This window comes from Hypanus sabinus, chromosome 10 (genome assembly GCF_030144855.1).
Source record: "Hypanus sabinus isolate sHypSab1 chromosome 10, sHypSab1.hap1, whole genome shotgun sequence".
NCBI lineage: Eukaryota > Metazoa > Chordata > Chondrichthyes > Myliobatiformes > Dasyatidae > Hypanus > Hypanus sabinus.
In genome coordinates this window covers 58,834,094-58,848,116 of record NC_082715.1, presented here as the reverse complement: position 1 = coordinate 58,848,116, position 14,023 = coordinate 58,834,094, and the positions used below count along the sequence as shown (strand labels likewise).

The window sequence follows — 14,023 nt, the reverse complement described above, 5'->3', positions numbered from 1 at the left end:
ATTGCCAGTGCAAGTAATTCACGTTAGTAATTGTAGTTGCAAATGTACCATTAAGACAAAAATAACACTTGTTAAATGATCTAAATTGTTATGATGAGAAACACTAATTGTGGAATATTTTAAGTGTGGGATCAACATTTCTCATCTATTTTTACCTTGTACCCAAGAGTGATTTTTGTTATATTGCATATAAATGAATGAATTGTGAGTAAGCCACATCACACTTCAAGCTTGCTGCACAATTTAATAAGATCATGGTTAATATGGTTGTAACCTCAGTTCTGGATTTCTGTCTTTTACCTACTTTGTTAGGAAGTAACTGTCTGTCTCCGCCTTAGAAATGTTCAAAGACTCTGTTTCCATTGCCCTCTGGGGAAAAGAGTTCTAAAGATAGATAAAACATTGACAGAAAAAATTGTACCTCATACTTATTTTGATTCCTTCCTTATAAACTGTAACCCCAAGTTTTGCTCCTCCCACAAGATAAACCATCCTGTTGAGGTTTCTCAAGATTTTCTAGGTTTTAAATTTGTCTTTTCTATACTGCAGCAGATATAATTTTAACCTGTCCAACTTTTACTCATAAGTCAGATTCTGGGTATTTCAGTTGTTAGCTCAGTAAACCTTTTTTGAACTTATTTCAATGTTTGAACAACCTTCCTTGATTAAGAAGACAAATATTATACCCCTTTTTCTTTATATGGTCTCACTAATCCTCCGATGGAACAGAAGCATACACGTTTGTTTTTGCACATTGCTATTTATTAGCAATAAATGTTAACACTTGATTAACTTTCCTAGCTAATTAATGCACCCTAGAGATTAGCATTTTGTGAACAATGTACTGAGATACATTGTGTACAGTTCTGGTCACCAAATTATAGGAAAGATGTCAACAAAATAGAGAGAGTACAGAGGAGATTTACTGAAATGTTACCTGGGTTTCAGCACCTAAGCTACAGAGGAAGGTCGAACAAGTTAGGTCTTTATTCTTTGGAGCGTAGAAGGTTGAGGGGGGACTTGATAGAGGTATTTAAAATTATAAAGGGGATAAATAGAGTTGACGTGGATAGGCTTTTTCCATTGAGAATAGGGAAGATTCAAACGAGAGGACGTGTGTTGAGAGTTAGGGGGCAAAAGTTTAGGGGTAACATGAGGGGGAACTTCTTTACTCAGAGAGTGGTAACTGTGTGGAACGAACTTCCAGTAGAAGTGGTAGAGGCAGGTTCAATATCGTCATTAAAAAAAAATTGGATAGTTATATGGACAGGAAAGGAATGGAGGGTTATGGGCTGAGCGCAGGTAGGTGGGACTAGGTGAGAGTAAGCGTTTGGCATGGACTGGAAGGGTTGAGGTTACCTGTTTCCGTGCTGTAATTGTTATATGGTTATACTCAGATTTCTGCATCTCAGAGCTCTGTAATCCATTACCATTTAAGTATTTCCCTTAATTGCAAAGTTCAAAGTAAATGTATTATCAAAGTACATGCGGGTCATGTTATACAAACCTGCGATTCATTTTCTTGTGGGCATTGCAGTAAATACAAGTAACACAAGAGAATCAATAAAAGACCTCACCCAACAGGATAGACAGACAGCAAAAGACAGCAAAAGACAACAAACAGTGTAATGCAAAAAGAAAGAAAAAATAAGTAGGCGTTAAATATTGAGAACATGTGATAAGTTGTCTTTGAAAGCGAGTCCTTAAGTTGTGGGAACAGCTCAGTGATGGGGTGAGTGAAGTTATCCCCTGTGGTTCAAGGGCCTGATAGTTGAGGGATAATAACTGTTCCTCAAACTGGTGGTGTAGTTTCTGAGATTCCTGCACTGTATTGCTTTCCTGATGACAGCAGTGAGAAGAGAGTATGGCCTTGGATGATGGGGTTCCTGTTGATGGATGGCTGCTTTCTTGCTGTTACATTTCATGTAGATGTGCTCAATGGTGGGAGGGCTTCACCTGTGATGGACTGAAATATATACAGAATTTTTTTCAGCCTTTTTTGCACAAGGACATTGGTGTTTCCATACCAGGCCTTGATACAACCACCACAATTCTATAGAAGTTTGTCAAAGCTTTAGATGACATGCAGAATCTTTGCAAACTTTTAATAAAGTAGAATGCTGCTTTGGCACCAGGATAGATCCTCTGAAATGAAATGAAAAGGAATTTAAAATTGCGGACCCTCTCCATCTCTCCCCTGATGAGGAGTAGCTCATAGACCTCTGATTTTCTGCTCCTAAAATCAATAATCAACTCCTTGATCTTGCTGACATTGAGTGAGAGGCCAGATTTTCAGTCTCCCTCGTGTATGCTGGTTCATCACCACCTTTGATTTGTCCAGCCATAGTGGTGTCATCAGCAAACTTAAGTAAGGCATTGGAACTATACTTAGCCTCACAGTCATAAGTGTAAAGCAAGTAGAGCAGGATGCTATGCACACAGCCTTGTGGTGCACCTGTGTTGAATGAAGTGAGCTCTGCAAGTGAGGAAATCAAGGATCCAGATGCACAAGGAGGAGAAGCCTTTTTAGAGCAATAGATCATTTTAATTGTTCCTACATATTTCCCATATCTTTACCTACCCAGTCGATCCATATTCCCTTGTAGATTCCTTATGTCCTCTTCACAACTAATCTTTCTTTTAGAAATGTATATGCTATTGCTGCAACCTTGTCCTCCTGTCGGTTGTATACAGTCGGAGAAAAATAACATTGGGAGAAATGGATTCTGCTGAGTGCATATTGATTGAGAATAAATGTTTGTATTTTAATTTTTCAGAACATAAACTTCTTTTTGACTTGGTATCGATAGAAAATATTGCAAGTTACTTTTTAAAAAATCAAGATGATTACTTTGTTGCAGCGATCAGATGTTACGTACTCCACAAAATAGAATACTTATTCATTTTACTACTTCCATCTATAGGATCTTAAGAAGCCTTTTGATAAAGCCTGGAAGGATTATGAAACAAAAGTGTAAGTCTATTTTTTTTTAATCATAAGGAAGTTGTATGTCTGGCTAGCTGTTTTATTTTACACAGAATAAGCACTGAAAGCAGGCATTCTTCAGGAATTGAGACATTTGTTGATCCTACTATTGTAAATGACTAAATTGTGCCACATGGGAGCGATAACTGGGACATGGGCTTTAAATAAAACAGCAGATCTATGGGACAAGAACCTGGTTTTCCCCTCCAAGCACAGTATTTTATACTTTTTGAACACAAAGGGAACAATAAGTGATTAAGTATATTTTTATTTGTAATTTATTTTTTATTGAAGTTCATCATCAAGCAAACATTTCCATAAGATGTATTTCCAGACATAGTACATATATATCATATAAATCGCAAATCTCCACAAAGTATTTATCTGAGGTATACACTTATAGAAAAGAGTGGAAAGAAAAAACAAGCAAAAGGAAAGAACTATGTGCAAGTAGGGAGTGATATTTTATTTTTACAACATATTCATTGATTTGTGAGAATAAAATCAGGCCTATGAGGCATTATGTAGTTAAACCATTTTTCCCAGTATGTATCAAATTGTTCCAGCTTATGATTAACAGATGCTGTCATCTTCTCCATTTTGTAAATGTCCATTGTAATTTCCATCCGTGTATTTAAAGTTGTGCTCTCCTGTGATAACCATTTCCTAGTAAGAGTCTTTTTTTACCAGCCACCAACAGTATATTCATTAAATGTTATCTCTTTTCAACCATTCTTGAGGTTATATATCCAAAATATATGGTCTTACTCTCCAAAGGTATTTCACATTTAAAGATGTCTTGTAGGGCATTGTGTATCCCCCTCCAATAGTTTTTGATAACAGGGCAGTCCCAAAAACTATAATGATTTGCATTTTGATTTCCACAATTTCTCCAGCAAACAGGGAGGTTACTATCATAATGGGATTTGTGAGAGGGTGTAATAAAATATCTTACAAAGTTCTTCCATCAAACTCCCTCCATTTGTGGACTGGTAAACTTCCATTGATACCTCCATATTGTTCATTCTTCCTCAGATATAATCATCCCTCCTTTCTCCCGTTTTGTTTTAACGTATGAAGTCAAATGTGTCTTAAGATTTGACAACCCCTTTTACATGCTTGAAATGATTCTACCACCATTATCTGAATTACTGAATCCACTACCGTTATCGCAAATGTCAGTGAAATTATACCCGATTCTGATTCTGAACCTAGTCAAGAAGAAAAGGAAAGCTTACAAAAGGTTCAGAGAGCTAGGTAATGTTAGAGATCTAGAAGATTATAAGGCTAACAGGAAGGACTTAAGAAGGAAATTAGAAGAGCCAGAAGGGGCCATGAGAAGGCCTTGGCGGGCAGGATTAAGGAAAATCCCAAGGCATTCTACAAGTATGTGAAGAGCAAGAGGATATGATGTGAAAGAACAGGACCTATCAAGTGTGACAGTGGGAAAGTGTGTATGGACCCGAAGGAAATAGCGAAGGTACTTGATGAATACTTTTCTTCAGTATTCACATTGAAAAAGATCTTGGTGATTGTAGTGCTGACTTGCAGCAGACTGAAAAGCTTGAGCACGTAGATATTAAGAAAGAGGATGTGCTGGAGCTTTTGGAAAGCATCAAGTTGGTTAAGTTGCCGGGACTGGACGTGATGTACCCCAGGCTACTGTGGAAGGCGAGGGAGGAGATTGCTGAGCCTCTGGCGATGTTCTTTGCATCATCAATGGGGACGGGAGGGGTTCCGGAAGATTGGACGGTTGCGGATGTTGTTCCTTTATTCAAGAAAGGGAGTAGAGATAGCCCAGGAAAGTATTGACCAGTGAGTCTTAACTCAATGGTTGGTAAGTTGATGAAGATCCTGAGAGGCAGGATTTATGAACATTTGGAGAGGTATAATATGATTAGGAATAGTCAGCATGGCTTTGTCAAGGGCAGGTCGTGCCTTATGAGGCTGATTGAATTTTTTGAGGATGTGACTAAACACATTGATGAAGGAAAAGCAGTAGATGTAGTGTATATGGATTTCAGCAAGGCATTTGATAAGGTACCCCATGCAAGGCTTACTGAGAAAGTAAGGAGGCATGGGATCCAAGGGAACATTGCTTTGTGGATTGAGAATTGGCTTGCCCACAGAAGGCAAAGAGTGGTTGTAGATGGGTCATATTCTGCATGGAGGTCGGTGACCAGTGGTGTGCCTCAGGGATCTGTTCTGGGACCCTTACTCTTCGTAATTTTTATAAATGACCTGGATGAGGAAGTGGAGGGATGGGTTAGTCAGTTTCCTGATGACACAAAGGTGGAGCTGCTGTGGATCATGTGGAGGGCTGTCAGAGGTTACAGTGGGACATGGATAGGATGCAAAACTGGGCTGAGAAGTGGCAGATGGAGTTCAAAGATAAGTGTGAAGTGGTTCATTTTGGTAGGTCAAATATGATGGCAGAATATAGTATTAATGGTAAGACTCCTGGCAATGTGGAGGAGCAGAGGGATCTTGGGGTCTGAGTCCATGACTCAAAGCAGCTGCGCAGATTGTCTCTGAGGTTAAGAAGGCATACAGTGTATTAGCCTTAATCAATTGTGGAATTGAATTTAGGAGCCGAGAGGTAATGTTGCAGCTATATAGGACTCTGATGAGACCCTACTTGGATTACTGTGCTCAGTTCTGGTCGTCTCACTACAGGAAGGACATGGAAGCCTTAGAAAGGGTGCAGAGGAGATTTAGAAGGATTGGGGAGCATGCTTTATGAGAATAGGTTGAGTGAACTCGGCCTTTTCTCCTTGGAGCAACAGAGGATGAGAGGTGACCTGATAGAGGTGTATAAGATAATGAGAGGCATTGATTGTGTGGATAGTTGAGGCTTTTTCCCAGGGCTGAAATGGTTGCCACAAGAGAACACAGGTCTAAGGTGCTGGGGAGTAGGTACAGAGGAGATGTCAGGGGTAAGTTTTTTTTTACTCAAAGAGTGGTGAATGTGAGGAATGGGCTGCCAGCAACAGTAGTGGAGGCAGATACAATAGGGTCTTTTAAGCGACTTTTGGATAGGTATATGGAGTTTAGAAAAATAGAGGGCTATCGGTAAGTCTAGTAATTTCTAAGGTAGGGACATGTTTGGCACAACTTTGTGGGCTGAAGGGCCTAAATTGTGCTCTAGGTTTTCTATGTTTCTATGAGCCAGAGAGATGAAGATTATGGATGGGTTGGGAGGGCAGGGGAGGTGACTAAAAGGGTAAAGGGGGCATAGGGATAATGGAAAACAAGGGGTGGGTAGTGCATGGTGGAACAGTAAAGACTGGTTATTGAGTGTTAAGTGAAATACAGTGCCTTGAAGAAGTATTCTGCCCCCCAACTATTTTCACATTTTACTGTCTTATTTTCTAAATTTAAAATATATCGGTCTACAAAAAACTGGGCATCATGTCAAATCAAAAGAAAATCCAAAACCTGTCAACAATTTACTAAATAAATAAAAATCAAAATTGTGAGGCTGTAAAAGTATTCACCCTCTTTGTAATTATTATGCTAACTTTCCTCAGGTGCAATTTTGTATTTTATCTTACCAACTCACTCAATTTGTTAATGTAGAATATTGAAGGGTCACCTGTTTTCAATGAATTCATTAAAGTAGATACCCCTCTCTGTAAGATCCAACAGTATGATAGATTTTCCATAGGCCAAACTAAAATGTGGACAAAAGCATGTTACCCTCCCACTGTAGCTTTTAACAAACTAGGCTTATTAGCTGCCTCTGGCTAACAGTCATGTGACTCAGCATTGCATGGATAATGGTGAGAAGGCCACCTTCAATAAGCAACATGTGGAGGGTCTGTATGATTTGGGTTCAACTGAAAGGAGAGTTGGAATGTTCTGATGAGGGAACAAAAATTCTGGTGAATGCTGTATAAATACTGTTCCATGCAAAATTATCATTTGCCAGGAAATAACTGGCATAAAATTAAAGTTGAAGTATATTTACAGGTATTTCAATTTTAACAAACAGTTAATAGAAAAAGGGTCGATTACAATTAAACCTATCAAAATGTGCGTATAAATGTCGGAGCTAATTTCTGGATTGTTGTGTGGTTCGTTTTAATTACTCATGCACTAAACCCACTTTTTGTGTGAGACACACCAGTGACAGTTTGAACTTCCTTTAAAGACTGTTACGAATGAACTGCCTAACTCAGAAATGTTGGCACTTCCTCCTTGGAACCATTCATCTGCACAAAGCATTTCTTACAATGGGGTCTCTCCATCAAGCAGGGTTCTGCCAACTTTTCCCTTGTGCTCTTCTCCACACCTCCTCCTTACTCCAACCCCTTCCAACAAAAGACCCAAAATCAAGCTACTGTCTCCTAGAAATCTGATGTCACCAAGCTCTCTCGAATGTTCCATGGCATCCCACTGGACAGAATGTTACCAAGACAAACCCGATTGGCTGACTCAACATTAACAAGCTGTGAAAATGACTTACTATCTTAGCAGAAACCAAAATACTAGACTATGAAGCTTAATTAACATACTGCATTTTGCAGAAAAGCTGCAGAAATAAAGTGCCAAACAGCATAACAGTAGGAATACAATAAAACATTCTTAACCAGGGCATTGCAAGTGCATCCAAGTCAAGTCAGGGAATTGATAATAGCGAAGCGCCTATCTGGGGAAGTGTACAAGACTATCTCAAAGGCACTGAGCATACCTCAGAGCTCAGTGACTTTTGCGAGAAAGTGGAAAAACATGAAACCACAATCATGGTGCCTAGGTCAGGCTGCCCCACCTAAACTTAGTCAATAGACAATAGGTGCAGGAGCAGGCCATTTGGCCCTTCTAGCCAGCACTGCCATTCACTGTGATCATGGCTGATCATACACAATCAGTACCCCGTTCCTGCCCTCTCCCCATATCCCTTGACCCTGCTATCTATAAGAGCTCTATCTAACTCTTGAATGCATCCAGAGACTTGGCCTCCACTGCCTTCTGGGGCAGAGAATTTCACATATCCACCACTCTCTGCGTGAAAAAGTTTTTCCGCATCTCAGTTCTAAATGGCCTACCCCTTATTCTTAAACTGTGGCCTCTAGTTCTGGACTCACCCATCAGCAGGAACATGCTTCCTGTCTCCAGCGTGTCCAATCCCTTAATAATCTTATATGTCTCAATCAGATCCCCTCTCATCCTTCTAAATTCCAGTGTATACAAGCCCAGTTGCTCCAATCTTTCAACATAAGACAGTCTCGCCAATCTGGGAATTAACCTTGTGAACCTATGCTGCACACTTTCAATAGCAAGAATGTCCTTCCTCAAATTTGGAGACCAAAAATGCACACAATATTCCAGGTGGGGTCTCACCAGGGCCCTTACAGCTGCAGAAGGACCTCTTTACTCCTGTACTCAATTGCTCTTGTTATAAAGGGCCAGCATGCCATTAGCTTTCTTCACTGCCTGCTGTACCTGCATGCTTGCTTTCATTGACTGATGTACAAGAACACCTAGGTCTCTTTGTGCTTCCCCTTTTCCTAACTTGACTCCATTTTGATAGTAATCTGCCTTCCTGTTCTTGTCACCAAAGTGGATAACCTCACATTTATCCACATTAAACTGCATCTGCCATACATTTGCCCACTCACCCTGCATTCTCATAACATCCTCCTGACATTTCACACTGCCACCCAGCTTTGTGTCATCAGCAAATTTGCTAATGTTACTTTTAATCCCTTCATCTATGTATATGTATATGTATATAATCCCTTCATAAATCATTAATGTATATTGTAAACAGCTGCGGTCCCAGCACCAAAACTTGCGGTACCCCACTGGTCACTGCCTGCCATTCTGAAAGGGACCCATTAATCACTACTCTTTGTTTCCTATCAGCCAGCCAATTTTCAATCCATGTCTGTACTCTGCCCCCAATACCATGTGCCATAATTTTGCTCATTAATCTCCTATCTTGGACTTTATCAAAAGCTTTCTGGAAGTCCAGGTACACTCCATCCACTGGCTCTTCCTTGTCCATTTTCATAGTTACATCCTGAAAAAACTCCAGAAGATTAGTCAAACATGATTTTCCCTTCATAAATCCATGCTGACTCGGACTGATCCTTCTACTGCTATCCAAATGTGTCACAAATTCATCTTTTATAATTGACTCCAGCATCTTTCCCACCACTGACGTTAGGCTAACTGGTCTATAATTCCCTGTTTTCTCTCTCCCTCCTTTCTTGAAAAGTGGGACAACATTAGCCACCCTCCAGTCAGCAGGAACTGTTCCTGAATCTATAGAACATTGGAAAATGATTACCAATGTGTCCATGATTTCTAGAGACACCTCTTTAAGTACCCTGGGGTGCAGACCATCAGGTCCCGGGACTTATCAGCCTTCAGACTCAACAGTCTATCCAACACCATTTCTTGTCTAATATAAATTTCCTTCAGTTCATCCTTTACCCTAGTTCCTTTGGCCACTATTACATCTGGGAGATTGTTTGTGTCTTCCCTAGTGAAGACAGATCCAAAGTACTTGTTCAACTCATCTGCCATTTCCTTGTTCCCCATAATAAATTCACCCGTTTCTGTCTTCAATGGTCCAATTTTGGTCTTAACTATTTTTTTTTGCTATTCACATACCTAAAGAAACTTTTACTATCCTCCTTTATATTCTCGGCTAGTTTACCTTGGTACCTCATTTTTTCTTCAACCAATCGCCAGAGAAAAATGGCACCGTGATGCCAACAGTCACTTTGAGTGAGCTGCAGACGTTCATGGCTCCACAATTTCTTTTTAAAAAAAAAAATTATTTTTTAAAATTTTTAGAAAATTACAAAGAATAAATGTAATGATAAAATAGTATGAAGGAGAAAACATAATATTAACCTTCCCCCTCCCCCCTTAAGCCTTGTCTAAAGAAAGAAAGAAAGAAAGAAAGAGAAAGATTGCCTGGATATTGGAGGATCCCCACATGCTCCATGGAGTTCAAAATAATTTTAATTTTTATTTTTAATTTTCCCCAATTACTTTATAATTTTATCTTCAAAGGACCTATGTATTTAATCTTATCTTTTGTAGGTATGGGAGCCAAATTTTCAAGAATATATCATATTCATCTCTTAGATTGTATGTAATTTTTTCAAGTGGAATACAACTATATATTTCATTATTCCAACGATCCATAGTTAAATATAAATCAGATTTCCAAGTAACTGCGATAACTTTTTTGGCTACTGCCAATGCAAATTTTATAAATTTTTTCTGATACTTATTCAATTTAAGTTTCGGTATTGCCCCTTCAATGTCTCCTAATAAAAATAATATTGGACTATGTGGGAGTTGTACTGCAGTAATTTGTTCCAATAAAAGTCTTAGATTTATCCAAAATGATTGAATTTTAAAACAAGACCAAGTAGAATGTAAAAAAGTACCAATTTATTGATTACATCGAAAACATTGGTCAGACATATTTGAATTTAATCTATTTATTTTCTGTGGTGTTATATATAATTGATGTAAAAAATTATATTGTACTAGTCTAAGTCAAACATTTATTGTATTTATCATACTATCAGAACATAATCTTGACCAGCTTTTTCCATCAGTTTTAATATTCAAATCAGATTCCCAATTTTGTCTTGATTTATGAATTCATGATTTAATTGTCTGATTTTGAATTAATATTTCTATTTCACTAGGTTTTGGCATCAACATTGTTTGACCCAGCTTTTCTCGTAAATAAGCCATTAATTGAAAGTAACAGAAAAGAGTGTTGTTTGATATTTTATTTATTTTTTAATTGATCAAACGACATCAACATACCTCCTTCAAAACAATCACCTTTATATTTAATCCCCTTTTGGAACCAAGTATGTAAAAGTTTATTATCCATTGTAAAAGGAATAAGCCTATTTTGAATTAAAGTTCTTTTTGCTAATAAAGATTTCTTTATCTCATCGTCCATATTTACCTTATTCCATAAATCAATCAAGTGTCTTAATATAGGAGATTCATTTTTCCCCGTATCTATTTGGATTCTCATTTATATATAAAATCTGGTATGTTTTCTCCTATCTTATCTAATTCTATTCTAATCCATGCCGGTTTTTCTTCATCAAAAAAAGACGCAATAAATCTAAGTTGATTTGCTTTATAATAATTCTTAAAATTTGGAAGTTGTAACCCTCCTAAATCAAATTTATATGTCAATTTTTCCAATGATATTCTTGACATCTTTCCTTTCCAAAGAAATTTCCTTACATATTTATTCAGTACTTGAAAAAACTTCTGAGGCAATTGTATTGGTAAAGTTTGGAATAAATATTGCAATCTAGGAAACATATTCATTTTTACAGCATTAACTACCTATTAATCTTATTGGTAATGTCATCCATTTATCAAGATAATCTCATTTTTTTTTAATAATGGCAAATAATTTTGTTTATATAAATTTTTTTACATCATTATCAACTCTAATACCTAAATATTTTATCCCATTTATTGACCATCAAAATTGAGTTACTAATCGACATTGATTATAATTTCCTTTGGTAAGGGGTAAAATTTCACTTTTATCCCAATTTACTTTATACCCTGATACTTTCCCATATTCTTCCAATCTAAAAGATAGTCTTTGCAAAGATTGCAATGGGTTTGTTAAATAGATCAAAACATCAGCAAATAAATTAATCTTATATTCTTCTTGATTAACTCTAAAGCCCCCAATGTCTGAATCTGTTCTAATTAATTCAGCTAATGGTTCTATTGCCAATACAAATAAAGCAGGTGATAATGGGCAGCCTTGTCTAGTTGACCTCTTTAAGCAAAGTGGTGTTGAAATCTGACCATTTGTAACTACTTTAGCTTGAGGATTAGTATTTAATGTTTTAATCCATTGTATAAAAGATTTTCCTAACTCATATTTTTCCAATACCTTAAATAAAAAATCCCATTCCAATCTATCAAATGCTTTCTGTATCCAAAGCAACTGCCACACTCATTTCCTCTCTTTTTTGTGCCAAATGAATTATACTAAGTAACTGAGTTATATTATCCATTGTCTGTTTTTAATAAAACCTGTTTGATCCATATGTATTAATTTTGGTAAATATTTAGATATTCTATTAGATAAAATTTTTGCTATTATTTTATAATCTGTATTCAACAAAGAAAGAGGCCTATATGATGTTGGTGTTAAAGGAGCTCTATCTTTTTTTGGCAATACAGTTAGGATTGCAGTTAAAAAAGATTGTTGAAGTTTATGCATTCTTTCCACTTGATATATTAATTCCATAAAAGGAGGAATTAATAAATATTTAAATTTTTTTAATAAAATTCAGGAGGAAAACCATCTTCTTGAAGTGATCCTAAAGCTTCTTCAACCTCTTTTAATATAAAGGGCATATCTAATCCTTTGTTCTTCCAAATTTAATTTTGGAAGGGTTATTTGTGATAAAAATTTATCTATCTCCGCGATCTTATTTTGTGATTCTGATTGATATAATTCAGTATAAAATTTTTTTAAAGTTTCATTAATTTCTAAAGGTTTATAAGTAGCATTTACACTTGTTCTAATTGCATTTATTGTTTTAGAAGCCTGTTCTGTTTTCAGCTGCCAAGCAAGAATCTTACGTGATCTTTCACCTAATACATAATATTTCTGTTTAGTTCTCATAATTACTTTTTCTGTACGATATGTCTGGAGTGTATTATATTGTAATTTTTTATTAACAAGTTGTCTTCATTTTTCTTCTGTCATATATCTGAGATTTTTTCTAACTTTATGATATCTTTTTCCAATTGATCTATTTCTGCCATGTATTCCTTCTTAATTTTAGATGTATAATGTAATCTGACCCCTTAAATATGCTTTCATCGCTTCCCATAATACAATTTTATCCTCAACTGAATGTAAATTCGTATCCAAAAAAAATTGAATGTTTTTTCATAAAATCACAAAAATCTTGACGTTTTAATAAAATTGAATTAAATCTCCATCTATAGATCGATTCCTCCTTATCCATCATTATCATTGTCATTATCAAGGGGGAATGATCTGACAGTATTCTTGCTTTATATTCCTTGCTTTTCACTCTATCCTGAATATTTTTTGATAATAAAAAAATCAATCCTTGAATAAGCTTTATGTCTATTTGAATAAAATGAATAGTCTCTTTCTCTTGGATTAATTTTTCTCCATATATCAATGAGGTTTATATCTTTCATTAATGATAGTTAGTTTTATTACTTTTGGTTTTGTAACGACTTTAGTTGACCTATCCAAAACTGGATCTAAACAAAAATTAAAGTCTCCACCTATTAATATTTTATCATGTGCATCAGCCAAGTTCAAAAAAACTTCTTGTATGAATTCTACATCATTTTCATTTGGTGCATAAATGTTCATAAGAGTCCATAATTCTAAAAAAATTTGACAATGTTTAATCACATATCTCCCCACAAAATCAATTATTACATTTTGTATTTTAATTGGTAAAGTTTTATTAACCAAAATTGCAATTCCTCTCGATTTTGAATTAAGTGAAGCTGCAATGACATTTCCAACCCAATCTCTCTTTAATTTCTTATGTTCTGTTTCTGTTAAATGTGTTTCTTGTAGAAAAGCTATATTTCCTTTTTTTCTTAATATATGTTAAAACTCTTTCTTTTCACAGGTCCAGTAAGTCCATTAACATTAAAACTTTAAAAATTAAGTAAATTAATCATTCATAATACCTTGGAAAATCTTTAAAATTCTCCATGTTGCTATGAGTCTCTCCCCAACCATCCAGGCAAAAAAGAAAAAAAATAGAAGATAGATAACTAATATACAAGAAAAAAAAAACAAAATACCACCCCCCACTAATGTTGCAAATAAAAAGAACACAAGATTACTCCCCCCCCCCCCCCCCCCATTTTATGGGTCATGGCAATGGCCATGATTGTACACATGAAACTCACAGCCATCTATCAGGAGCTCCTCTAGCTCCCCTGCAAAAAAAAGAAGGAAATATATTAGTGAAGAAACAAAAGAAAATAATTAATGTCTCTACTCCC

General features: G+C 36.2%; 1 protein-coding gene across 1 annotated transcript in view; it reads left to right on the top strand.

The window, feature by feature from the left end:
- asap2a (ArfGAP with SH3 domain, ankyrin repeat and PH domain 2a) overlaps positions 1-14,023 on the top strand; it is a 247,896-nt gene that overhangs the window by 115,826 nt on the left and 118,047 nt on the right. The window contains exon 5 of the mRNA XM_059981912.1: positions 2,925-2,974. Within this exon, the coding sequence (XP_059837895.1) occupies positions 2,925-2,974 (50 nt within the window). The remainder of the gene's footprint in view (positions 1-2,924; positions 2,975-14,023) is intronic.